Raw genomic sequence first — 27,386 nt, forward strand, 5'->3', positions numbered from 1 at the left:
CGCGGAGCAACCAAGCCTGTGCACCACAGCTACTGAGCCTGAGCGCCTAGAGCCCATGCTCCGCGACAAGGGAAGCCGCCGCAATGAGAAGCCGCCGCAATGAGAAGCCGCCGCAATGAGAAGCCACCGCAATGAGAAGCCCGCATACCACAGTGGAGAGTAGCTCCCGCTCTCCGCAACTAGAGAAAGCCCGGGGGCAGCAACGAAGACCCAACGCAGCCAAAAATAAATAAATTTATTTAAAAAAAAAAAAGAGTTGGTCCCCCAGGAAAGACGTGCAGTGGCCAAGGGACTTTATAAAGTTGAAGAGGCAAGATTAACCCCCAGGGGTCCTCCACCAAAAAATAACCAGGAGTCATTTTCTGACATATTTATTTTTAAAGCTTTTATCTTTGTAAAATTATATTGTTAACATCATGTTTTTGTCTCCTAATTTCATATATGCATATGAATATTTTATATAAATATAAAATTTATAATATAATTTTAATATAAATCTACAAACATTTAATATAAATTTATAATATAAATTTGTATAATAATATATACAATTATAATATAAATTTATAATATAAAAATGTATATACATTTATGTTTACATTATATATATATACATTATATATATATGTTCATTCCCCTCTGTGTGTATATAAAACCCCCTCTGTGCCTCTATGTTATGTATGTGTGTATATATATAAAAAACACTCTCTATGTATGTATACGTGTGTGTGGGTATGTGTGTATATATATATATATATATATATACACACACACACACACACATAAGTGTATATACAAGCATACACAGAGGGGATGATACTACATATGTCATTTTTTTCTTTTTTGCATGTGTCATTTTATATCTTGCTATTTTACACACGGTTTTCAACACAAATATTTGCCATGGTGCTTCAGGCTCTTCATAAACATAACTTTTAATGCCTCCCTAGGTTTCTCTGGGTGGGTTATGATTTACTTCCTCAATTCCCTCTTGTTGGACATTTGGTTCATTGCCAAGTTTTCTCTGGGATAATTATGTTTGTGCCCAGCGCTGTTTCTGCATTTTGGATTCCTTCCACCATCACCAGAACTGAATCCCTGACTGGTCAGAGGAAGTAAAGACTTCTCTCTGAAAATGATTTTCTTTCTCTGTGGTTACCAAAAACATCGCATCCATGTTTGTGTAGAAAATTTGGAAACTACAGATAAGCAAAAGATGGAAAAGCAAAACCACTGGTGTTTCTGACCCCATTATTGGCTATGGAGACTTCCAATAATTTAAAATTGAAACGTTTTCTTCCATTCCTTGTTGAGAATACATTACACAGCACTTCCACTTTCTGCTTATTTTGACTTAATTTATCACAAAAACATGTTTCCCTTTCACTTAAAATGATTGCATAATATTCCATAACATTGCTATTCCATGATTTACAGAGTCTTTCCTCTAAAACTTATTATTATAAATATATAAATTTATTATAAATATCTTTTGTACCTATTTTTTTTACTGATACAAATAATGCAACAGAGAAAATCTTTGTGCACAAACTCTTGTGCAGATCTTACATTATTTCCTTCCCACAGAGTCCCAGAAACGGAATTACTGGGTATGAGTGCCAACTCAGTTTCTAGAAAGATTAAAATAATTTCCAGTTATTTACAATAAGCACAGTAAGGCAGAGTTTGTGTCACCACATCTTCCCTATTGAATGTTATAATTTTATTAGAGCTTGACTATTGGTCAGAGAAAGTTAAGTCTTGCTTTCATTTCTGTACTCATTCATTGAGTCAGTAAATATTTATTGACCACTTGCTACAAGGCTGGCACAGTTCTGGGCATTGGAGAGGCAGCAATGAACAAAACAGACTCATTCTAGTGGATGAAGGGAGGGGAGATGAATGAACAGTAAATAAGTAAATAAGTGGATAGGGCATTTCAGAAAGCAATACGTACCATTAAGACAATTAATACTGAGGGTAAATGCTTTTCCACAGCCTTGTAATCCACTGTATTTCTGCCTTGTGACTTTTCCGTTCATGTCCTTTGACCATTTTTTATTGGCATAGTGGTTCTGCATTTTCCATCTCTTTACCCGTTTATCACAACTATGACAAACACAACAGTGGCATCGTGTCTTCAACATCTGCTCCATCTGCTCTGTGACAGCTATTCTACTAAATGCTTTCCTCTCTTTATCTCAGGCAATTTTGCCCGAAAGGCATTACCTTCATTTTATAGATATATAAATTAAGGGTCAGAGAGGTTAAGTAACTTACCCAAAGCCACACAGCCTTGGTGGCACAGCAGGGATTCAAAAGCAGACAGCCCAGGCTCTTAACCACCAGGCCCTTCTTTTTTTTTAAAAAAAAAAATCTTTATTGGAGTATTGCCTCACATAACCACCAGGCACTTCTGTTTCTAAAAAGCTTGAGACACTAAAGAGTTATCTTATTTGATAAGTTGCTTCCCTGGCAATAAAGTTTTTTATAATGTTTGGACTACCAAGTACATATGTAACAGAACACATTTCAGAAGTGAACAGTTTCATCAATTAATTCTAAGTACACACACCAATTATCCAGCACCAGATTTAAACAGAACAAAACAAAACCGGGGCCCTTTTGCCCTGCAGCCCCACCCAGCAATGTAATCATGCCCATGAATTCTCCTATGACGAGATGCCTTTGTCAAACCAATGGAGCATTGTAGGCAGGCACTCTGTTCCCTTTATACTAAAGGTACATAAAACCCACACCTTTTTTTTTTTTTTTTTGTGGTACGCGGGCCTCTCACTGTTGTGGCCTCTTCCGTTGCGGAGCACAGGCTCCGGACGCGCAGGCTCAGCGGCCATGGCTCACGGGCCCAGCTGCTCCGCGGCATGTGGGATCTTCCCGGACCGGGGCACGAACCCGTGTCCCCTGCATCGGCAGGCGGACTCTCAACCACTGTGCCACCAGGGAAGCCCAAAACCCACAACTTTTCATTCTCTGCATTCAGAGGGTAGACTCTGCCTCGTTTAAATTAATAGCAGACGTGAAAACACACAAGCTCAAAGCCAGATGACATGGGGACAGCCAGATGGATGTAGAAAGGGCATCAGGGTCACGGGAAAAGAGCAGGTCCCCCGGGAGTTGTCAGGAGTGTCACTGGCCACTGGGAACATTTCAGCCATAGGTCTGAAAGCTGAGTGTCACAGACAAACAGGGCTGGATAATATTCAGTCATTTGCACCCCATGTGATATTGGTCCCAGATTGCAGCAGGCAGCCTCCAAGACGGCCCCCAAAAATGTTTGCTGTGTTGGGTCTTCGTTTCTGTGCGAGGGCTTTCTCTAGTTGTGGCAAGCGGGGGCCACTCTTCATCGCGGTGCGCGGGCCTCTCACTATCGCGGCCTCTCTTGTTGAGGAGCACAGGCTCCAGACGCGCAGGCTCAGTAGTTGTGGCTCACGGGCCTAGTTGCTCCGCGGCATGTGGGATCTTCCCAGACCAGGGCTCGAACCCATGTCCCCTGCATTAGCAGGCAGATTCTCAACCACTGCGCCATCAGGGAAGCCCACTGAAGCAATTTTCAACAGCTTTATTGAGACAAAATTCACATACCATGCAATTCACCCATTTAAATTGTATGGTTCTTGGACTTCCCTGGAACTGGAACACAGACATGCAACTTCTAACAGTGCTAAATGCAATAAGAAAGAGGATGGGAGGGGTGTAATTTAGGTTGGGGGAGGAGTCAGGGGAGGCTTTCCTTGAAAGGTGACAGTAAAGCCCAGATCTGTGAGGGGAAGGAAAGAGGTAGGAGGAGAGCAAGGCAAAGAGTACTAGGGCAGAGGGAATAGCACTGGGGGTGGCTCTGAGGCTGGACAGCCCTTCGGGCCTCAAGAAATGAATAGGAGGCTGGTGTGTTTGGATCTGCCTCCATCTTAGGAAGGGGCCGGTGAGGGCGGGTGTGCATCAGTGCCTGGCCTGCGATGAGAACAAACTAAATATTTGTGCTCATTCCTCCCCCTCCCCAACAGCCACCTCCTACCTTCCTCTTTGCACTTGCAGTTTCCTCTGCCCAAACACACTCTTCCCTCTCCTTTTCTCTGGCTCATTCCCACGGGCCTCAGCTTCATGTCACTTTCTCTCAGATGGTATTTCAGCTATTATCGTGTACTCTCTTGTTTCTTTTCCTGTGACCCATGGAGGGGCGGGGGGAGGGGGGAGGGAGGAATATATATATATTTCCTCCAGATGTTCTAGATTATTCTATCTGATTTTTCAAAAAACTTTGGTTACAACCCAAAAGCTTGATGCCAGCCCTCGGTAATGGCTTACTGTTCTTAGTTTGAAAAACTCTAGAGGACTTTCTACAAGTCCCTGTGACATGCACCTACCCACACCCAAAGTCAACGCAGGGAAGAGGTTGACTTCTTCCGTGCTGCACCCCCAAATTCTGGCATAGGGTCTGGCTGAGCACAGTGGGTTTAATGAACGTCTGTTGAGTGAATAAATGAACTAACAGCAAACCAGGGACAGAGTTAGGACTTCAACCCCAACTGTGCCGTTCCCTAGGACTCAAGAGCTCTGCCCACGTCATTTCCAAAGACTCAGGCAGCTGTGACCCGCCTCCTGCTACCTTCACCTACCCGCTGCTTCCTCTGGGTGGGGCGCGGGCGGGGGAAGGTGACGTTTAACCCGAGCCTCCCTTCTGGATGAACCAGAACTCCATTTCCCACAAGTCTCAGGGCTGGGACTACATTGCCCGTGAGCCTCTGCTTTCTCCAGGGTCTGTGCCCTTCAGCCACCCTGGCAGATAATTGCATCTTTCCTTATCCCCCAGCCCCCACTTCCGTACTCTCTACCTGCATATGGTCAGTTCACCCTGCAGCCCTGGTCCCGGCACCCCCTCCCTACCACCCCTCCTGGCTTGATGAACCTGCCTCAGTTTCTCCAATGAGCCTCACTGAACCTCTCTCCCTCCCCCTCCCCTCGGGTCGCCTGTTCTGAGCGCGCCGGCTGCGCGTTTTGGACCCGGTGGGTCCTCGACCCCTACTGGGGGGCGGGGGGCGGGGGTGGGCCTTCTGGGGAGGGGGTGTCTGGGTCGCCTCCGCTGTGTGTAGTGAGACTGCGCCTGAGATGCGCAGCTCCCGCCCAGCCTGAGCCGGGAGGGACGCATCGCAGGGGCTCACTGACTACAGAGACGTCCGCGCGCAGGGTGGGCGTCCGTGCTTCCGGTGTGTCTGCAGCTCGGGGTGCTGTGCGGGGGCGGGGGTGGGGGAGGGTGACCCCGAGACGGCGGCGGCCTGGCACGTGATGTGTGCGTCCTTGTCTGTTTTGTCTGTGTCCCTGACGGACCGAGTTCCAGTCCCCAACCTGCCACTTCCCGGCTGCCTTGGGGCAGATGTCTGCTCCTCGCTGTGCCTGTTTCCTCATCTGTACGATGGGAATGATAAAAGAACCTGTCTCGGAGGCAGATGTCAGGATTTAAAAGTAATATGTGTAAAGCGCTGAGAACAATGCCTGGCGCGCAGTAAATGCTCATAAAATAAATAAACTATGATCATGTATCTTTTGTATGAGGCAAGTGCCTATGTTGTGTAATGGCTATGTAACCTCATAGGAAATGTGGGTATTTGTGATGCGTGTGTCTGTGTGTCTTTGTATGTGTTCTGTATACCTGTGTGTGTGTGATATGTGACCACGGTGGGGTACTGTGTCTTTGTAACCTTGTGTGAAATTTGTGTACATCTGTGATGTGTGTGCCCAGGTATGTTGAGGTACGCAATGTGTGTATGTGTGTGTTCAATGTGTGTGCTTGTGTTGTGTGTGTCTGCGTGTTTCTTGTATGTAAAATGTGTGTCACTGTGTATATGTAATATGTATGTAACAGTGTAATATATTTATGTGTATTTTTGTAGGTGACTTTTGTAGCTTTGTATAGTCTTTGAATGCGCCGTGCATCTATATCCATGTGTGAGTTGTGCTTGTACATGTGTATCTGGGTGTGTGACATGTGTCTCTGTGTATTCATGTGAGTGAAATGGGTCTGTGTGAGACGTGTGTGTCTTTGATGTATCTGTATCTATATATGTGTGCGTGTTGTGTGTATGTAGTTGCATATGTGATGTGCGGGTCTCTCCGTGTATCTGCTGTGTGTCTGTGTATATTCGTGCATGGTATACTTGTGTCTGTGTTAGTGTGTGTCACGTGTACGTCTCCGTGCAAGTGATGTCTGCGTATTTGTATGATGTGCATGTGTGTGTTTATCTGTGTATGTGATGCGTGTGTCTATGGGTCTTCTTTGTTGCCCATTTGTCTGTGGAATGTCTGTGTTCGTGACTTTGTACCTTGACATGTCACCGTGGTGTCTGTGTAGATCTTTGTGGCGTGTGTGTCTGTGGATTTGGGGCTTTACTTTGTCTGTGGCATGTGTGGGTCTTTGTGATGCATTTGACGTTCCTGCGTGGCCGGGTGCATCTGTGCAGGGGGCCGGCCTGCCTGTGCGTTCTTAGTGCAGCCTATCATCCCTGCGTCTTTGTGTGTGACGTGTACGTGTCCCCGTCTGCCGATAGCTGTCCACCTTTGTATGTGATGTGCTTGTCTATGAGGGTCTCTGCGACGTGTGTCAGCCGTGTGTGGGCTGTGTGTGCCTGCCTGACATCTGCATCGTGGCGCGGAGCACACGTGTCCCTGCTGGTAGCATGTCACAGCAGTGTCCAGGCCAGGCACTGTGGGCCCTGTGTCCCCCCCCCACAAGGGTCTGCTGGTCCCTGTCTGTCCCTCCCCCTCCCCTCCCTCCTGGCAGCCAATGCTACTGGGGAGCCAGTTGCCATGACGACGCTCCATCCTCCCTCCATCCTCCCTCCTCCCACCCTTCCTCTGACAGGCTCTCTGCTCCCCCAATCCCGGCTGCCCTCGGGGGCGGGGCCCTCATTCTCCCCCCCATCCTACCCTCTCCCCCCCAGCAACCCCGGCTCCCCAGCTCCTCTCCTCTGTCCGCCTCTCCATCCCTTCATCTGTCTGTCCCTTCAAAGAGGGGGAGGGGGGTACCTGAGCCAGTAAGCAGCCCCTCCCTCCCCCTGTCCTGAGTCTCCTGCCCCTCTCCTGGGCTGGGGGGAGGCCAGGGTCGCGCGGGTCCCCATGGCTGGGGGCTGAGGGCCCGCCCCCCCCTCCTCCCCAGCCGCCACCACCTCCACCTCCCTTCCATCCTCGACAAGATGCCTGCCCCCGGCGCCCTCATCCTCCTCGCGGCCGTCTCCACCTCCGGCTGCCTGGCGTCCCCGGCCCACCCAGGTAAGTCTGTCCGGCCTTCCGGCTGTCCAGCAGCCCCCACCCCCACCCCGGCCTGCCCTGGAGGTCTGTCTGCGGGGCTCTGGCTCCATCACCTGTGTGGCGTCTTCCCGCAGCGAGCCAGGGCCTGGGGAGCCGCGGGGACGGTGCCTGTGTTAGCAGGGCCTGTGGGAGGAAGGCTGGGGGCTGGGTGGGGAGGGGGTCCGTTCGGGCAACATGTGTGTGTGCACACGCATGTGTGCAGGTGTGTGCAGGGAGCCGGGGAAGGACAGGGCCTCTGGGAGAATTGGGGACAGAGAGGAGGAATACTGTTTCTAAGAGGGACACAGCATTGGAGGCTGTCTAGCTTAGGGGGAGACCCAAGGCTTGCGGAGCTGCCTTCTCAGGGGTTTGGGTTGGGAACAGAGGACATGTGTGTGCTCCAAGCATCCCTAAAAGAAACAAGCCTCAACCCCCGTAACTAGGAGGTTCCAGCATGGGGCAAGAATCTTCTCCCAGCCTGCAGTTGGGGGCTCATCCTCTTCCCCAAACAGGGGGTAAGAAGGCTGTTGTGGGAGCGTATTTTAAATTCTGAGAGCTCCAGGCTCCACTATTACTCCTCCTTCCCTCAATCCTCACTGAAATTCATCCAAGCCTGGGGGTGAGGTGATGGGGGGGAGTCCCAGGTTGGGGAGAGAGGAGGGACCCCACCCCCAACCCAACCACTTGAGAAGGCCCCAAACTACAACTCCCACAATGCCCTGGGCCATCCGGCTCCTCTGCCAAGGGGACCTGGTTGCACAGCATCATGGGAGTTGTAGTGAAGACTAGCTAGATGAGGAGGGGCAAGGAATCCGGGAACCGGGGCCTTGAAGCCGGGACCTCAGCCCAGTCCTGTGCCCACAGATGGATTCGCCCTGGGCCGGGCCCCTCTGGCTCCTCCCTATGCCGTGGTCCTCATTTCCTGCTCTGGCCTGCTGGCCTTCATCTTCCTCCTCCTCACCTGTCTGTGTTGCAAACGGGGCGATGTCGGCTTCAAGGTGAGGTGCATGAGGGGATTCAAGGTCGGGAGGAAGACGCCAGCAAGTCCTTTCCCCCTCAATCCAGGCGGGAGGAAGGGGAGCGGCGTAGCGAGTCTGAGAGCCTTTCAGGCCTGCAGTTATGGCAAGGTCCAGAGCCTTGGGATGGGAATTGGACTGGGATTGGGGGACAGTCATGAGAAAGATGGGGATAGTATTGATGAGAAGGACCATGGCATGTCTCAGCCCTGTGTTCTCTCCCCCTCCCCCCTCCCGGCCCCAGGAGTTTGAGAACCCGGAAGGGGAGGATTGCTCCGGGGAGTACACTCCCCCCGCCGAAGAGACCTCCTCTTCACAGTCGCTGCCTGATGTCTACATTCTCCCTCTGGCCGAGGTCTCCCTGCCGATGCCTGCCCCGCAGCCATCACACTCAGGTACTACACTGCACCCTGACTAGGGCCTCATGGCCCCACAGGACAGGGTGGAAGGCCCTGAGAGTTTTCCCTCAGGGAACAGGGAGCAGAGGCCCAAGGCAGCCAAGGGGAAAGGCAGAGGTGGGAGCCCCGGAATCTTGGAAGCAGCCTGAAGGAAGTCAGAGAACATCTTGGTAGAAGCCATTGCTTCATCCACAACCAGATTTGGGGATTCTTGCGGGGCAATCAATGGTAAGGTCAGCCTAGATCTTAATGTCAGAGGTAGCCGATGGCAGGCTGAAGTCAGGTCATAGGATCTTGGGATGCCAAAGGGAAGGACAGATTGGACGTTGGAACCTTGTGGGCAGCCAATGAGGAGTCAGAGATCCCATCGTGGAATGTTGGGGCAGCCAATGAAAACAGATTTGTTGTGTCTGCTTTGATCCCAGTCCCCACTGACTTGAGGGGTGTTGTTGGCACTTGGGAGGGGAGAGAGGCTCAGGTGCCTCTCCCTTTTGCCCCCCACCAGACATGACCACCCCCCTGGGCCTTAGCCGCCAGCACCTCAGCTACCTGCAGGAGATTGGGAGTGGCTGGTTCGGGAAGGTAATTAAGTGGGGCTGGGGGTGGGTGGCGGAGGGCGCATACGATCCAGGGCGATGCTCCTGTTCTGTGTCATCCCCCCTGCTCCCATCTGCCTCCTGCCTCGTCCCCCTGCCCCCCGCAGCCCACCCATTGCCCCCCCCTCTGTTCACCTCTCACCCACTCCCGTCCACTCCATCCCCCCGCCACCTGTCGGTCAGCGCCTCCCTCCTCACTCCATTGACCACTCCGCCTCGCCATCCGGCTCTCCACGCGTCCGTCTGTCCATCCTTCCACCCGTCCCTGCGTCCATCGGACTCTGGGCCTGTGAGTCTCTAACCCCGCGTCTGGTGGGAGTACGAGGGTGGTGGGATTTGAAGGAAGAGGCTGGAAAGAGGGGGAAGATGGGAGCCATACGGTGGGGTGGAGGGTGGTCCCTGGGATGCGGCTGGGGAAACCACAGGCGCTGCCTCCTGGGTCCCCCTTGATCAGGTGATCCTGGGAGAGATTTTCTCGGACTACACCCCAGCCCAGGTGGTGGTAAAGGAGCTCCGAGCCAGCGCAGGGCCCCTGGAGCAGCGCAAGTTCATCTCAGAAGCACAGCCGTACAGGTATGGGGACTTCTCGGTGGATGTGGGGCTCGGAAGGCCCATAGATCTGAGTTTGTGCCTCAGGGAGGTAACGTTTGGAAGTGGGAGGAGTGCAGTGTGGGGTCAGATCTGGATTTGAATCGTCCATCTACCTTTTCCTGGCTGTGCCACTCAGTCCAGAGAGTTTCCCTCCCTGAGCCTCAGGTTCTTCCTTGGGACAGAGCCGGGGAAATGAAGGCAGTGTGATGAAGGTGAGGGGACAGCACAGAAGCTGAGCTGGAGACCTGCCCCTCTTCACTCTGAACCTCAGTATTTTCATCTGGAAAGTGAGTCCAGAAAGTCTGAGCAGCCTCATGTAGAGGGCAGCTGAGAGGATACGAGATGACCCTGTGTTAGGCACTGGGTACCTCATGGTGGTTCCTTTCCTCAGGCCCCTGCTTGTGCGTGAGGAAGGACAGAATCAGAATCACAGACCAGGGTCCTCCCACCCCTGCCCCCATTGGACTGGGAGGTCTGGGAAGGCAGGACCCTGTCCCTCCCCTGCCTGGTCTCCCCTTCACTCTAAGGGCTTCTAGACAATAAACATTTGTTACATGAATGCCCTGTGGGGTAGTGAGTGCCCTGTCATGGAAAGGGTGCATACACGGGGACCTCTTATCAGAGGGTTGTAAAAGTGAGCTTTGCCCAGAGGTTTTATTAGCCCCTTCCTCTGAAACCTCCCATGGTTTTCTGTGGCCCACAGGACAAAATCCCACTGGTCCCTACAGCCCACAAGCCCTGTTCCCTTCCTGCCACCAGCCCTCTCGCCCCCTGCCACGCAGTCTCCCCACTGACCCTCCCACATGCCAGCTTCTTTCCTGCCGCAGGACCGCCGTCCTGCTGTTCCCTCTGTCTAGAATGTCACTCCTGCCTCACCCAGCCCCAGTTTCAGATGGTGGGAACCCTTGCCCTTCCTGGGTCTCAGAACAGAAAGGCCTTCCCTTACACATACACACTCACACACACACACTCTCTCTCTCCCTCCCCCACCTAAGGAGGACCCTGGAATGCCCCGTCACATCAACTTGTGTATTTTCTGCATAACACGTATCCTAGTTTGTCATTATTTCATCCTTTTACTTGCTTCCTTGCCTGTCTCTCTCTAGGCCCGTGCTGGCAAGCACTAGCCACATATGGCTATTTAAATTCGTCTTAAATAAAATGCAATCAAAAAAAAAATGCAATCAAGTTCAAAATGTCTTTCCTCAGCTACCTCTGTCACATTTCGAGAGCTCAGTTGTCACATATGGCCAGTGGCTCCCGTGTTAGATCAGATCTAGAGGTGAAATGACTTCTGTGAGGTTACACACTTGGGAAAGAAGGAGACAGGATTCAGACCCCCAAGCCTGACTCTTACCCATAATGTGAGGATAAAAGAGGGGTATCCCCCAGTGTTGGAGGGGACAGTGACAATTCTTGAGGAAGTGATGTTGAAACTAAGGGATGAGGAGGACTTTGATGAGAGGAGAGTGTTCTCCACAGAGAGAAGCGTACATGCAAAAGGCTTGGAGCCTAAGCAGGCACCTGTGAGTTTGGAGAGAGGTACACAGGCGTGAAGAATGATACTGGGGAAGGCAGAGGGGCAGGAAAGACCGAGGAGTGAGCCAGGCTCTGTCCCAGGGTACCAGGGAGCCATGGAGGATCGTAAGCAGGTGGGCATCAGGTCGGGGACAGACTGGAAGGGAGAGACGGGAGGCAGGGAGGCCGGCAGGAGGCTGAGAAGAGAGTCCAGGAGGTGAGGAGGCTTGAGCTGGGGCTGTAGGGAGGGCAGGGGAGGGGGAAGAGTCAGGGGGCAGGAAGAAAGGCTGAGGGGGTGGTGAGCCAGAAGGAGGGGCAAGGAGGTGCCTGGGGGTCTGGCTCAGGGACTGGGAGACAGTGGGGTGGTCCTGAGGTGGGGTTGTGGGGAAGGAGTAAGGAAACTGAGACCAAAGAGGTTGAAGCAACAGTTTGGTTTTGCTGGGAGGTTGGGGTGGGACAGAGGGCTGGGGTGGGATGGAAGGGGCTGTTTCCTGACCCAGGCAACCCCCTTCCCCTCGCAGGAGCCTGCAGCACCCCAACGTCCTTCAGTGCCTGGGCGTCTGCGTGGAGACACTGCCCTTTCTGCTGATTATGGAGTTCTGTCAACTGGTGAGGGTCTGGGGCAGGGGAGGCAGAGCCGGGAGCTGGGCGGGGTGAGGGCTCAGGGCAGTTCCTAGGGATCTGCAGCAATGACATCATCATCATCATCATAGCAGCACCTGTGACAAGCACTGCCATCTCTGTAGATGAGTACTCACTCCCCAGGTGGTGCACCCTGAACTAGCACATGAGGTGGGTGGGTGCTGTTCCTGTGCGCTTCTAAGCAGCAGGGGAAACTGAGGCCCAGAGGGCGCTGCCCACTGAGGGCAGAGGTCATCCCATCCTCGCCTCGGATTGCCCGGTGTGGGTGCCTGGGAGGGGGCGGTGGTGCTGACCCCTCCCTGCCCTCTCTCCCAGGGGGACCTGAAGCGTTACCTCCGGGCCCAGCGGCCCCCCGAGGGCCTGTCCCCTGAGCTGCCCCCTCGAGACCTGCGGACACTGCAGAGGATGGGCCTGGAGATCGCTCGCGGGCTGGCACATCTCCACTCCCACAACTACGTGCACAGGTGGCAGCCCGGGAGCCACCGGGAGGAATGCGGGGGGAGGGGACTACTTAGGGGAAAGAGGCCAGGCTACGGGGGTGGGAGGTGAGGCCACAGGGGAGGGGTTTAAGGATGGAAGGAGGCCTGAGTGGGAGACACAAAAAGGGGGGAAAGCCCAGGAGGGTCAGGGGGAAGAGGCGGAGTCAGGAGAGTAGGAGAGGAGTCAGGAAGGGAGGAGGGGTCACAGAAGAGAGGCAGGAGTCAGGGGAGGGGGAGGAGTCAAGGTAGGGGAGGAGGAGGGAGGAAAAGAAGAGGGAAGGGGAGCAGTGCGGGAAAGTGGGCGGGGTCTAGGAAGGGGGGGCGGGCTTCCCCAAGCTACCCCCTTCTTACCTCGCCCCCCTCGCCCGCCTCCAGCGACCTGGCCCTGCGCAACTGCCTGCTGACCTCCGACCTCACCGTGCGCATCGGAGACTACGGCCTGGCGCACAGCAACTACAAGGTGAGGGCTGGCCTCCATCAGAGCTGGGAGGGGGCGGGGGGCGTCCCGGCCTGCTTGACCACGCCCCGTGCCGCCCACACCCAGGAGGACTACTACCTGACCCCCGAGCGCCTGTGGATCCCGCTGCGCTGGGCAGCGCCCGAGCTCCTCGGGGAGCTGCACGGGACCTTCATGGTGGTGGACCAGAGCCGCGAGAGCAACATCTGGTGAGGGGCCCGGGCCGGGGGGCGGCCGAGGAGGGCAAGGAAGGCAGAAGGGTCACAGGTTCTACGGTTGGGGCAACTGAGGCCTGGAGGGGAGGCCCCCTGGCCCGTCAGGGCAGGGCTCTGACCTTCCTCTGACCTCTGCTCCCCGCAGGTCCCTAGGGGTGACCCTATGGGAGCTGTTTGAGTTTGGGGCACAGCCCTACCGCCACCTATCAGACGAGGAGGTCCTCGCCTTCGTCGTCCGTCAGCAACACGTCAAGCTGGCCAGGCCGAGGCTCAAGCTGCCCTACGGGGACTACTGGTGAGGGCGGGGCCTGACCCCGGACCCCTGACCTTCCACCTCCCACCCCAGGATGATCCCAGAATCCCCCGCCTCATTTCACACTCTTCCCTCCTCCACAATTGCACCACTTGCTACCAGCCCTAGAATGGAGTGGGGACGTCCCCACCCCTTCCACCAGCATCTGCTACTTGGAGCAGGGAAACTGAGGCATGGAGTGACAGCTGGTGTTTGAACCTAGTTTCTCCAACCCTAGAAGACCCCTGCTGCTTGCTTGTCTCTGATTCCAAAACTTGTAACCCAAACGCGAAGGCCACCTTAACCCTCATTTCTGCACATGTGCCTTGCTGTCCTCGCTTCTTCTAGGTCTCTGGCTCCCTCTCTCTGGTTTCTGTTCCCCCCTCTCTCTGGGTCTTGGTCCTCTTCTCCCTGGGTCTCTGCCCCCCACTTTCTCCTGGTCTCTGTCCACCCGCAGCGACCCCCCCGCCCCTCCAGGACTCTGCCCTACTCACTCTTGCCTCCCCCCCCCCCCCCCCCCCAGGTACGACATCCTGCAGTCCTGCTGGCGGCCGCCTGCCCAGCGCCCCTCGGCCTCTGATCTGCAACTGCAGCTCACCTACCTGCTCTCCGAGCGGCCCCCAAGGCCCCCGCCGCCGCCGCCGCCCCCCCGAGATGGTCCCTTCCCCTGGCCCTGGCCCCCACAGCACAGCGCGCCCCGCCCGGGGACCCTGTCCTCTCCGTTCCCCCTTCTGGATGGCTTCCCTGGGGCTGACCCGGACGACGTGCTCACGGTCACCGAGAGTAGCCGTGGCCTCAACCTTGAGTGCCTGTGGGAGAAGGCGCGGCGGGGGGCCGGTCGGGGCGGGGGGGCACCCACCTGGCAGCCGGCGTCCGCACCCCCGGCCCCCCACGCCAACCCCTCCAACCCCTTCTACGAGGCGCTGTCCACGCCCAGCGTGCTGCCGGTCATCAGCGCCCGCAGCCCCTCCGTGAGCAGCGAATACTACATCCGCCTCGAGGAGCATGGCTCCCCGCCAGAGCCCCTCTTCCCCAATGACTGGGACCCCCTGGACCCAGGAGTGCCTGCCCCCCAGGCCCCCCAGGCCCCCCCCGAGGTCCCCCAGCTGGTGTCCGAGACCTGGGCCTCCCCCCTCTTCCCGGCGGCCCGGCCCTTCCCGGCCCAGTCCTCAGCCTCCGGCAGCTTCCTCCTGAGCGGCTGGGACCCCGAGGGCCGGGGCGCCGGGGAGACCCTGGCAGGAGACCCCGCCGAGGTGCTGGGGGAGCGGGGGGCCACCCCGTGGGCCGAAGAGGAGGAGGAGGAGGAGGAAGGCAGCTCCCCGGGGGAAGACAGCAGCAGCCTTGGGGGGGGCCCCAGCCGCCGGGGCCCCCTACCCTGTCCCCTGTGCAGCCGCGAGGGGGCCTGCTCCTGCCTGCCCCTGGAGCGGGGGGACGCCGTCGCCGGCTGGGGTGGCCACCCTGCTCTTGGCTGCCCCCATCCCCCCGAGGACGACTCGTCCCTGCGGGCGGAGCGGGGCTCCCTGGCCGACCTGCCCCTGAACCCCCCCGCCTCGGCCCCCCCCGAGTTTCTGGACCCCCTCATGGGGGCGGCGGCGCCCCAGTACCCCGGGCGGGGGCCACCTCCCGCTCCCCCCCCGCCGCCGCCACCTCCTCGGGCCCCCGCGGACCCGGCCGTGTCCCCCGACCCCCCCTCGGCCGTGGCCAGTCCCGGCTCAGGCCTGTCGTCTCCGGGCCCCAAACCGGGCGACAGCGGCTACGAGACCGAGACCCCTTTTTCCCCCGAGGGAGCCTTCCCCGGTGGGGGGGCAGCAGAGGAGGAAGGGGTCCCTCGACCACGGGCTCCCCCCGAGCCCCCCGACCCGGGAGCGCCCCGGCCACCCCCAGACCCGGGTCCCCTCCCGCTCCCGGGGGCCCGGGAGAAGCCGACCTTCGTAGTTCAAGTGAGCACCGAGCAGTTGCTGATGTCCTTGCGGGAGGACGTGACAAGGAAGCTCCTGGGGGAGAAGGGGGCAGCCGCCCGCGAGACAGGGCCCAGGAGGGCGGCGAGAGGCCCCGGGAACCGAGAGAAAGCCCCGGGCCCAAGCAGGGGCCCCACAGTCCTGGACAGCGGGAAGCAAGCCCCAAGCCCGCAAGAGGGCCCGAGCCTCCCCGTGAACGGGGTGACAGTGCTGGAGAACGGGGAACAGAGAGCCCTGGGCGTCGAGGAGAAGGTGGCGGAGAATGGGAGCCCGGGGTCCCCAGAGAGAGAAGAGCAAGTGCTGGCGAATGGGGAGCTGCCACCCCCAAGGAGGGAGGAGACAGTGCTGGAGAATGGGGGCCTGGGGTCCCCGGCGAGAGAAGAGCAAGTGCTGGTGAATGGGGGACTGACACCCCCAAAGATCGAGGAGGTGTCAGAGAATGGGGGCCTGAGACTCCCCAGGAACCCGGAGAGGCTGCCAGAGACTGGGCCTTGGAGAGCCCCAGGGCCCTGGGAGAAGATGCCCGAGAGTGGGGCTCCAGCCCCCATGAACGGGGAGCCAGCCCCAGAGACCTCGCTGGAGAGAGCCCTGGCACCTGGCGCAGTGGTCTTGGCCCTGAACGGCGGGGAGACAGCCCCTGGCCCCACTGGCCCAGCCCCCAGGAGCGGGGTGCTGGAACCCGGGACCGAGAGGAGAGCCCCCGAGACTGGGGGGGCACCGAGAGCCCCCGGGGCTGGGAGGCTGGACCTCGGGAGTGGGGTCCGAGCCCCAGTGGGCATGGGGATGGCCCCCGGCGGCGGCCTCGGAAGCGGCGTGGACGCAAAGGCCGGATGGGTCGACAGCACGAGGCCACAGCCGCCTCCACCGCCACTGGAAGCACAGCCGACGAGGCCGGAGCCAGCGCCCCAGAGAGCCAGGCCGGAGGCAGCCTCCGAGGGAGAGCCCGGGGTCCCAGACAGCAGAGCCGGCGGAGACACAGCACCCAACGAAGACGGGGACCCCCCCAAGCCCGAGAGGAAGGGCCCCGAGATGCCACGACTGTTCTTGGACTTGGGACCCCCTCAGGGGAACAGCGAGCAGATCAAAGGTGAGCAGGCTGCTGGGAGCACGGGAGCGCGGTTGGGGGCCGAGGCCCAGCTCTTTCCAAGATGTAGGGTGCAGTTGAGAAGCTCAGGCTCCCAGGTACCAGACGGGTCAGCCTGATGGTGATAAGGGCAGACCCTAGAGCCACACTCCCTGGGCTCAAATCCTGGCTTTGCCCCTTCCTAGCTGTGATCTTGGACAGATGACCTTCTCTGTGCCTCAGTTTCCCCATCTGCTAAAAACGGATGACAAGGATAGCGCCTACCTAATAGGATTGTGAGGGTTAAATGAGTTAGGACTTCCAAAGCCTTTGGCCCAACGCCTGGCACTTCTAAGCACCTGCTGTTATATCACAATTCACGTCAACTAGGGGATGCAAACTCAGATGCCCACAGGGGTCAGACAGTATAAGGGAATGAATGACAGGTGGGAATGAATGAATGAATGAGCTGGGAGACGTGGGGTAGGAGTTGGGGAGGAAATGCAGCTACTTAGCTCCATTCAGGAATGCCCACCTGGTGTTGCCAAATCTGCTGCTTTCCCCCTTTAAGCCAGAGTTCTGGGTGTATTAATGGTTGAACCCCACTCAAAAGAAGCCTTTCTGTGGGCTGGGCTGCCAGTGCGTGATCTCTGGTTTAAAGTTTCCAACAAGCTGAGGCATCTGTTCATTGTGCCAGGCCTCCTGTGCGCCAGGCCCTGAGCTGTCCAGGGTGAGACCCAGGGAGCCTCAGACCCTGCCCTGCCCACTGCAGTACTGGTGGCTTGAAAGCCTAGTAGAAAGGCCTTTTCTGGAAACTGAGTTTTGATAGGAACACAGGAAATAGTTTGTCATAGAGAGGGGACAATTTAAGAGAAGATAAATGGAGAGTAAAATAAACAGCTCCTGCTTAGATGTGGACATAGGGACTGTGGTTCCACTGGAATCATCCAGAGGCCTGATTTCCTTAAATACTGGTATGAAAGTTATAAATGACTGGGCCTGTTTTATATTGGCAACCTCACAGCCACACTTGAGGGAAGGGTTATTATCTCTGTTTGCCAGAGGAGCCTCAAGAGGGAAAGGTCAGGAAGGGGACTGAGCACAGAACCTTCCTTGCGCAAACCCATGGCATTAGAACACTACCACTTCCTCAAGGTTGTTGTGGGGAATTTGCAACCAGCTGTGTCAGGAAAGACCCTGGGCAGCATGAAAATGACAGGGGATGAGCAACTAAGATGCCTCAGAGGATCTGAAGCGGCGGTGTGGGGGGGTCGGTGTTGTTGGGTGCAAAAAGAGACGGGGAATAGCATGCTTTTCTTTTTTTTTTTTTTTAAATCCAGTGAACTCCTACTCATCCTTCATGACCCCACTCAAATTCCCCCTTCCCTGGGAAGCCTTCCTGATTTCGAAAGACTGTCACCCTGTCCTTCCTCTGGGTATCCACAGCTCTTGATAGCTTCCTCTATAAAGCCCCACTCCACCCCATCACCTTGAGATGGGTGGTCAAGGAAGGCCTCAATGAGGAGGTGACTTCTGAGCAGACATGAAGGAAGTGAGCCAGGTTGACATCTGGGAGAAGGATGTTTCAGGTAGAGGACACTGAGATGGGCATTAACTTGGCATGTTCATGGAAGAGCAAAAGGCTGGTGAAGCTGGAGTTGAGTGAATGAGGGGTGGAGAGTCACTCGGTCCACATCCGTCTTTCTCCTTGCCCTGCCCTGACCCTCTTCTCATCCCCACCATCGCCCCCCACAGGGCCTGGCACACAGCTCACTTATGCAGTAATGGAGGAATGAGTGGCCCCTCCATTTACCAGTGAGGAAACAGAGGCTCAGAGAGGTGGATCTGCTTGCCCAGGGACACACAGCAAGAGAGCAGGGTAGGCTTGGGATTTGAAGTGAGGTTTCCTCCTCCAGGGACCTGAAGTCCTTTCCCCCCAGCAGGCTGAGATCAAGGAGTCTTAGGGCAGGGAAAGGACCTGGAGATGGCTAGACACCCCAATTTTCTGGCGATTGAGGGCCAAAAAGGGAAAGAAAGTACCTTGGTCAACATTGTGTAGCAGGGAACATTTATTCACTAACCCCACAAATATTGACTGAGTACTTCTATGTGCTTGGGGTTTGGGGACGCAGCCAGAATGAGCCCAACTCAGCCTCTGTTCTGTGGCAAGGCAAACATTAATCACACTGCCACAGAATTACAGTTCTATCCTGAGATCAACCGCTAGGAAGGCGAGGTGCTTGATACTATGGGGTGCAGAGCGGGTTGCCTGGCCTGACCTCTTGGTAGATCTCCAAAGGCTTTGAAAGTCCAGACAGAGCTGGACGATGAATAGGACTTGAGTTAGATAAGGAAGTTCCAGGCAGAGGGAACAGCCTATGCAAAGGCTCAGAGGTGGGAGGAATGGGGATGTGGCCCATTTGGTTGGATGGAGGTCAAGCCAGAATGAGGTGGGGACAGAACCAGGAGAGGTCAGCACAGCCAGGGCACTCGGGCCTGGTGGCCCCGGGAGAAACTGGGGCTTTGTGCTGTGGGCACTGGGGAGCCACGGGGAGGGTTAAGCACTGGAGTAGGGGGAAGACCGCTACCCTTCTGCTTGGAGACCCCCAGTGCAGCCTTTTGGTTCACAAGGGTGGAAACAGGCCCAGACTGTGGCTGAGATTACCTGAGGACAGAGTTAGGCGGGAGGGCATGCCTCAGTTTCCCCAGGAACAGGAGCTCACCGGGTGTCTCCCCTCGCAGCCAAGCTCTCGCGGCTCTCGCTGGCGCTGCCGCCGCTCACGCTCACGCCGTTCCCGGGGCCGGGCCCGCGGCGACCCCCGTGGGAGGGCGTGGACGCCGGGGCGGCTGGCGGGGAGGCCGGCGGGGCGGGGGCGTCGGGGCCGTCGGAGGAGGACGGGGAGGACGAGGACGAGGACGAGGAGGAGGACGAGGAGGCGGCAGCGGCGGACGCGCTGGCGGGGCCGCGGGGCCCCGGGAGAGCGCGGGCAGCCCCGGTGCCCGTCGTGGTGAGCAGCGCCGACACGGACGCGGCCCGCCCGTTGCGGGGGCTGCTCAAGTCTCCACGCGGGGCCGACGAACCCGAGGACAGCGAGCTGGAGAGGAAGCGCAAGATGGTCTCCTTCCACGGGGACGTGACCGTCTACCTCTTCGACCAGGTGGGCTGCCCCCGCGCAGGACCCCGGGGCTGGGTCTAGGGAGGGGCGGGGCCTGGATGAAGACCGCGCCTAGATTGGGGGCGGGGTCTGCAGGGTGAGGGCGGGCCAGGGAATGGGGCGGAACTTGAAGGACCAGATGAGGCCTTGAGTGTGAGGGCGGGGCCAGGGAATGGGGCTGGGCCTGGAGGAAGGCCGCGCCTCAAGTGGGGGCGGGGCCTGCAGGGTGAGGGCGGAGCCTGGGGAGAGACTGGCTAGGGAAATAGGGCAGGATGAGTCCTTGAGTGTGAGGGCGGAGCCTGAAGATGGGGCGGGGCCAGGGGAAGGGCCAAGTCCAGAGCAGAGGTGGGGCCTGGGGTGGGGGAAGGTGCTGGAGGGCTAGGGAGAGGCCTGGAGATGAGAACGGATCCGGAAGGAAAGCCCGGTACCTGGTGGTCAGAGGCTAAGGAGAAAGTGAGAGGATTAGGGCGTGGTCTGTAAGGTGCGGGCAGAGCCTAGCGAAGTTCGGGATGGGGTTTCTGCAACAGCGCTCTAATGTTGTGGAGGGCGAGGGGCCGGCTCAGGATGGAGGGGATCTTATCCACTAGGGGTGGGCCATGGAGAAGCTGCAGGTAGGGCTTAAAGAGATGCTGCTTGTAGTGTTAAGATACTAAGTGCAGTAGTGGGTTCAGGGATGGGACACAGGTAATGAACTGGGGCGGGGCTAAGAGAGATGGGTTGGGGATTGTGTTAAAAGTAACTAGCCTGGGAGGTTAGTGTTGAAGAGAAAAACAGGGCGGTGTAGTGCTTGTGGACTGGGGCCGTGTCTAGATGAACCTGGGGCGGGGCATACTAAGGTTCTGAGATGAGTGAGAACAGGGTCAAGAGCTGAGGCCTAGGGCCCTGAAACAAACTGGAGCGGGGCCTCTTCAGAGGGCGGGGCTTAGGGGCTCGCGGGAGGGTCCGGAGATGCTCAAAATGGGTTAAGGGTTTGGAGGACCATAGGAGCAGGTAGTTGTGGGGCCCGCACTTGGACGCCTGTGGCCGAGATCTTGGACGTGAGTAAGGGTCATGGAGACGGGACGGGACTTACGGAGACAGTCCTGAGTTAGGGGCTTCCGAGGAGGCAGCGCGTTAAGGAGCCGGGAGAGAATTCCTGCAGTGGACTGCTTAGCTGTGGGCGGGACTCCGTGGTCGGGGGAGGAGCTTCAGGCCGGGGAAGGTTAAAGCTGGCCTGAGGCTTCGAAGGCAGATTAGGGGATCTCCAGAGAGAGCGATTGTAAATTGGGATGCCTGAAGCCCCAGAAATGTTAGCGGGGTTTGTTGCTTGTTGGGATGTAGTGAGTGCGATATGACGGTTCGCCCCCTCTTGCCTCCCCTAATATGCCTTCATAGGAGACGCCAACCAACGAGCTGAGTGTCCAGGGCCCCCCCGAGGGGGACACGGACCCGTCAACGCCCCCAGCGCCCCCGACGCTTCCCCACTCCGCCACCCCCGGAGATGGGTTTCCCAGCAACGACAGCGGCTTTGGTGAGGGGCGGGGCGGGGTCTATGGGAAGGGCAGCGTCGGGGCGGGGCCTGCTGAGGGACGGGGTCGGAGGGCTGAAGAAGTGACTGAGGGTCTGACCGCGTCCTCTCCTCTCCCTCCTCACCCCCCCCGCCCCCAATGCTAGGAGGCAGTTTCGAGTGGGCGGAGGATTTCCCCCTCCTCCCCCCTCCAGGCCCCCCCCTGTGCTTCTCCCGCTTCTCCGTCTCGCCTGCGCTGGAGACCCCGGGGCCCCCCGCCCGGGCCCCCGACGCCCGGCCCGCAGGTATCGTGCTTCAGACCCTTGGCCCTGCCCCACGTCTGCCAATCTCTCCCCATCTGTCTCTCCCACTTTCTTGTCCCCATCTCTCTGAATTTCTTTGCCTCTCTCCCAGTTTCTTCCTTCCCCTCTCTCAGTCTGGCTGCTCACCAGTGAAACCCCACCCACCTCTGGAACCCGCTCAGACCAAGAGGTGTCCATCAGATGGGCTTGGGCAATCACACCCTTCCCTGAGCCTCAGTTTCCCTTCTGTAAGGATCCCCTCTGAGTCTTGCCCATCTTTTTTTTTTTTTTTTGGCCACGTCCCTTGGCATGTGGGATCTTAGTTCACCGACCAGGGATGGAACCCACGCCCCCTTAACCACTGGACCACCAAGGAAACCCCAAATCATTTCTTTCTTTTTTCTTTCTTCCTTCCTTTCTTTCTTTCTTTCTTTTTCTGTCTTTCTTTCTCCTGCTCTCTCTCCCTGCCTCCCTGCCTCCCTCCCTCCCTCCCTCTCTCTCTTTCTTTCTTTCTTTTTCTTTCCGATCTTTGCCCCATCTTTGTGCTAAGATTCCTGTCTGGTACTTGGTGGATCTTGATCCCATCTCCTTTGGGGGGCATAGGTTGATCAGAGGCAGACAAGAAGTCAGAGGAAACCAGGGGGCTCAAAGCTGGTTAGTATGAACCAGAGCAGAGAGGACATGGCCAGGGAGCACCATAGCAACAACAGCAAGCACTCTCATAGACCCTAGAATGTGCTTGCAACGTCTTACCCCATTTAATCCTCCCTGTGATTCCATGGGGTGTATTCTAGTCTCATCCCCATTTTACAGAAGAGAAAACTGAGGCACAGAGAGGCATGAGGAGCCGGGGCACAAACCCTGGCTGCCTGGCCTCTGAGTCTGTGTCCACTCCAGCAGTCAGCATTTGTCAGGTACCTTTCTTGCGTTTCACTTACGCCATAATACTAATCCTCACCACCACCTTAGAACATCCCTGCATACAGGGCTTGCACTGGGCCAGGCAGGTGGAGGTGTTCCCAGAGGACAGAACTAAGTAGGGGGAAGGTGCAACTGGCTCTTTTCATGGGGGGGACTCCATACCTGCTCCCCTACACTGTGCCTGAGTTCAGGTGTTGGCCCTGCCACTTCTTGGCTGGGTGACCTAGGGCAAGTCGCTTTCCCTCTCTGTACCTCAGTTTCTGTAGAACGAGGAGGATAACAGGATCTAACTCCTAAGTTTGTTAAGGGGATTGAATGGCTTAATCGTCCCCTTGCACGCTGCAGTGGTCTTTAACTGGTAGCTGTTACTGTGTTTAATGAAGTAGATGCTTGCATCAGCTGTACTGGGCTCGTGGGATTCTGTGCTGGGCAAGATCAGTGAGCCCCCCTCCGCCCTACCCACAGCACTGCCCCAGAGTCCCACAGTTAAGTGAATAAGTGCCAACTCAGGGTTGTTGAGAAAGCAGATGACAAGAGGAAAGGGCTTTGTGTCCTCGGTGATGGAAGGGTCCTTTAACCAGGGACTTGAAGGGTTGGTTGTCGTTAACTAGGTGAAGGGGAAGGGCACAGCGTGCTAGCAAACAGGACAGCTTGCAGAGGGCCTGAGGCAGGAGAGAGCTTGGCTGATTCATGGAACAGAAGGGAAGCGGGTGTGTCTGGAGGTTACTTGCAGAGTTGGGTGGAGGGGGGTGGGTGTGGGAAGTGAGAGAGAGCAGGACAGACCCTGCAGGGCTTGAGGGTAAGCTGAGGGGCGGGGACTTTGTCCTGGGGGCACTAGGGAGCCACGGGAGGAGTGTGAGCTGGGGAGGGGCAGCATCAGCCCCGGGTGTAGGAAGACTTCTCCCAGGCCTTGTGGGGGCCTGTGGAGGCAGGGAGGCTGGGGAGGAGGCCAGGCAAGGCTCCAGTGGGGAGAGGAGAGGACATACAGAGTCAAGGGCAGGAGGGATGGGCTGAGGGTTGACCCTTCACTTGTCAACATCCTCAGATTTCACCCCCAAATGTCACTTCCTCCCAGAGGTCTTCTCAGAGGCCCCCAAGAGGACAGGGTGAGGTGGGTTCCAGGGCGTGGGGATACCAGCCAAGTGTTGAGTCAGGGCTGAGGCCCATAGGGCCAGCAATCCAGGATGACTTCACCTTTATTCACCTGGAGAGGAGAGGGAGGGCCCGATCACACAAAATCCCAAATCCCTTTACTCAGTCCTTAGCTATTCCGCAGCTGGGCTGGGAAGCTGCTGAGCCGGTTTCAAGACCACGGCTGGGGGGTGGCTCTGCCCACTTCACACACGTTCCCTGGGTGCTGAGTGATGCCAGGAATCTCAGAGTTTCCCTAGTCCTTTGAAAAGGACACGAGGGTCATGCTCCCCATTTAAAGGGAGGGAAACCGAGGCTCAGGGACTGGAAATGAGGGCAGTGACTTGACCCAGGCCACTCAGGTGAGAAGTGGGAGGTGGAGTGGGAGGGTGCCCGGTGGGTAGCCCTGGTTGAGAGTCTCCACCCCACAGACCTTGGTTTTCTGGATCTGTTGTGTGGGTGGGAGGCTCTCCTCCTGCCGGGAGAGAAGGGATCATGGTGGGAAAGTCTGGTGGGACGGCACTTTGCGCAGGACCTCTACTGGGTGCTGGGGATGCAGCAATGACCAAATGCAGTCCCATCCTCTCTGTTCTTCCAGTCTAGAGGGGCAAGCGGACAGGAAGCTAGCTCTTTGACAATGACTGAGATTATCCCAGAGGAGAAATGTGAAAGAAAATAACTATAGTGGAAGGGAATTCCCTGGCAGTCCAGTGGTTAGGACTCAGTGCTTTCACGACCGAGGTGAAATCCCTGGTCGGGGAACTAAGATCCCACAAGCCATGCAGCGCCGCCAAAAAAAACAAACACCCCCCCCCAATATAGTGCAGTGAGATAGAATGATCTTGGGGGGTGAGGGGGACGACTGCTTGACTGAGAATGGCCCGGAGAAGACCCCTGAAGAGGGGGCATGGCGACGGAGGCCTGAGTTCTATGGGAAGGGCTAAGGGCATGCCAGGCAGTTGGAACAGCCAGTGCAAAGGCCCTGGGGTAGGACTGTGCTTGGAGGAACAGCAAGGAAGCAGAGCACTGTGGCTGGAGCAGAGTGAGTCGGGGGCGGGAGTAAATGACAGAAAAAGGACAGAGCAGATCAGGTGGGGCGCTCCCCATGGTGAGGACTTGGTTTTCACTCCGATCGGCAAGCCAGAAGCCATGAGCCTTTCTGCCCAGTAATTCCATTTCTCTCTCCTCTCCCTCCATCCTCAGGCCCCGTGGAGAACTGACTCCCCGAAGACTTGACCCCCCTGCACCCCCAGAAGAGGGGTTGAGAGTAGAATCCTCTGTGGACGATGGAGCCACTGCCACCACCACAGACGCCGCCTCCGGGGAGGCCCCCGAGACCGGGCCCTCCCCCTCCCCCACCATGTGCCAAACAGGAGGCCCTGGCCCTCCGCCCCCCAGCCCCCCGGACGGCTCCCCTGAGCCCCTTGACCCCCTCGGTGCCAAATGAGGCAGGAAGCCCCTCACCCCTCCCTGGAGAGCCGCCTTTCTCGGAACTGAACTGAACTCTTTAGGGCCTGGAGCCCCTCTGCACAGTGGAGGCCCTTCCTCACCCACTCCCAGCTCCAGACAGGGGCCGAAGGCTTCAGGGACCTGGACCCCCCCATCTCGCGTCTCCCCTTTCCCACCCCAGCCTGGCCCCTGGAGGGGCCTCTGGTTCAAACCTTCGCGTGGCATTTTCACATTATTTAAAAAAGACAAAAAACAACTTTTTGGAGGAACGTGGGGCATGTGTGTATTTCGGGAGATGAAGAGGGGAGGCTTCAGGGACCGGGTGCTGTCCAGGAGATATGGCCATCCTCACAGTCCCATCTGACAGGAACATCGAGGCCCAAAAAGGCAGAAATGCCTGTGTGGCAGCGAGAGCCCCGGCTTTTCCACTTCGCTGGATCTCAGTCTGGTGTCGGCATCACCAACTTCTGCTGCAGCCTCAACTTACAGTTCAGGAGGTGACGAGGAGCCGGCGAGGGTTCGGGAAGGTGACAGGTTATGGTCAGAGCTGGGTTTCTGCAAGGTGGCCGGAAACTGTCCCAGGGCCAGTGCTGGTGAGGAAAATGCTCAGAAATGACCTGCCAGCACCCACACTGGATCATGGCCACATCCCACACACCTCAGAACGGCACTGCCTGTGCCTCGAGGCACAGACCCTCTGCCTCGAGGGTCAGAATCGATCTCCCTGCCCATGGTAACTGTGCCTTAGTTTACCTGTTTCTCCATGTGACCACCCACCTCTCTGACATTCTCCTGCCTTCCCCCTAATTGAACCTCTCCATTCAAATTTCTATTTTTTGTCCCTTTATCTCCCTATTTCACCCGGTCCCAGTTCTGTCTTTGTTTTCCCATCCCGTGTCTTCAGCCTCTTCTCATCTATTTCTTCGTCTGAGTATCACCCCATCTCTACTTCTTTCTCCTTGTCTGCGTGTCCCCGTCACCTTCCCGTCTCTATTATGTCTTTCTGCCACGGGTTTTTGTCTCGATTTCTTTTTCTCAATTTGTCCTGGTCTCTTGACTGATTCTGTCTCCATCTTTGTCTTTTTTTTCTTCTGACTGGGTCTATCATTGCATCTCTGATCTCCTGGCTTCAACCTGTCTTCCTCCCACCCCCACCTGCCGTCACCTTGGTACCAGATTCATTTGTGTATATGAAGGAAGCAGTTTGGATGAGGGAGGAGGGAAGGGGTCAGGAGTGGGGACCCAGCTGGGATGCTGTGTGGACTCCTGGCTTAGGAATTAAGATGATGAGAGCATTAGGGTCACATGTAAGTTGTGGGCGATGGAGAAAGAGCGAATGAGAGGATTAGGTTTTGCCTCTGTCCCCTACTGCCACTTCTGATAGATCTGGTGGTTCTTGAACTGATCTTGTAACGTGCCTGCCCAGGGTGGGTGCTGCATGGAACCCAGCCAAGTTAGGCAGTGAGAGCCTAGGCTCCTGGGTCTGAGGGAGGAGGGGGCTGGGGGCCTGGACTCCTGGGTCTGAGGGTGAAGGGGTGTATTAGCTCACTAGGGCTGCTGTAACAAAGTTCCACAAATTGAGTGGCTTAAACCAGACTTTATTGTGTCAGTTCTGGAGCCTAGATGTCCAAGATCAAGGTGTCGGCAGAGTTGGTTCCTTCTAAGGGAGAATCTGTTCCAGGCCTGTCTCCTAGCTTCCAGTGGCTGTCTGGCAATCTTTGGTGTTCCTTGGCTTGCAGAAGCATCACCCCGATCTCTGCCTTCGTCATCACATGGCCTTCTCTCCTTGCATGTGTGTCTCTGTGTCCAAAATGTCCCTTTGTATAAGGACACCAGTCAAGTTGGATTAGGGCCCACACTAATGACCTCATCTTAACTAATTGTATCTGCAATGATCCTATTTTGGAATAAGGCCACATTTTGAGGTTTTGGGAGTTAGGACTTCAATATATGGATTTGTGGGGGACACGGTTCAGCCCGTAACAAGGGGGTTGGGAGTATGGGGTCCTGGGAGAGGAGGGAGCTGAAAGCCAGAATTCTCCATCCTCGGAGAGAAGATGGATTGGGGGCAAAACTGAAGGACAATTCTGAGGAGACTGGAGTCTGATTTTAATGTTCCACAGGCATCTCCAGCTTAATTTGGCTAAAACAGAACCACTGATTTCTCCCCCCATAAGTCCCCTCTTTAGCCATCTCAGTAAATGACATTGCCATTCACCAGCTGCTCAAGCTAGAATCCCAGAGTTGACCCAGCCCTCAGCATGTCTTGCTGGCTCCTCTTCCAAGAGGACTCATGCGGGTCCGGGTCTCTCCAAGTCTGGCCACACCCTCTTACACCAGAATGACAGCACAGCCTCCTAACTTACCTCCCCGCTACTGCCGCTGCTCACCTCCAAATTACTCTCCTGCAATGTCAAC

General features: G+C 56.5%; 1 protein-coding gene across 1 annotated transcript; it reads left to right on the forward strand.

Moving 5' to 3' along the window:
* The first annotated feature begins 5,563 nt into the window (after positions 1 to 5,563).
* LMTK3 (lemur tyrosine kinase 3) lies at positions 5,564 to 26,475 on the forward strand. The gene is given in 16 exon segments (XM_032613655.1): positions 5,564 to 5,613; positions 7,169 to 7,281; positions 8,164 to 8,297; positions 8,560 to 8,710; positions 9,219 to 9,295; positions 9,764 to 9,882; positions 11,940 to 12,027; positions 12,376 to 12,524; positions 12,915 to 12,999; positions 13,084 to 13,205; positions 13,357 to 13,506; positions 14,027 to 16,548; positions 19,267 to 19,682; positions 21,054 to 21,189; positions 21,333 to 21,470; positions 24,723 to 26,475. Coding segments are annotated over 16 exon segments (4,467 nt in total). The 3' UTR covers positions 24,740 to 26,475.
* The last annotated feature ends 911 nt before the right edge of the window (positions 26,476 to 27,386 follow it).

The sequence above is a fragment of the Phocoena sinus genome, chromosome 19 (genome assembly GCF_008692025.1).
Source record: "Phocoena sinus isolate mPhoSin1 chromosome 19, mPhoSin1.pri, whole genome shotgun sequence".
Taxonomy (NCBI): Eukaryota; Metazoa; Chordata; class Mammalia; order Artiodactyla; family Phocoenidae; genus Phocoena; species Phocoena sinus.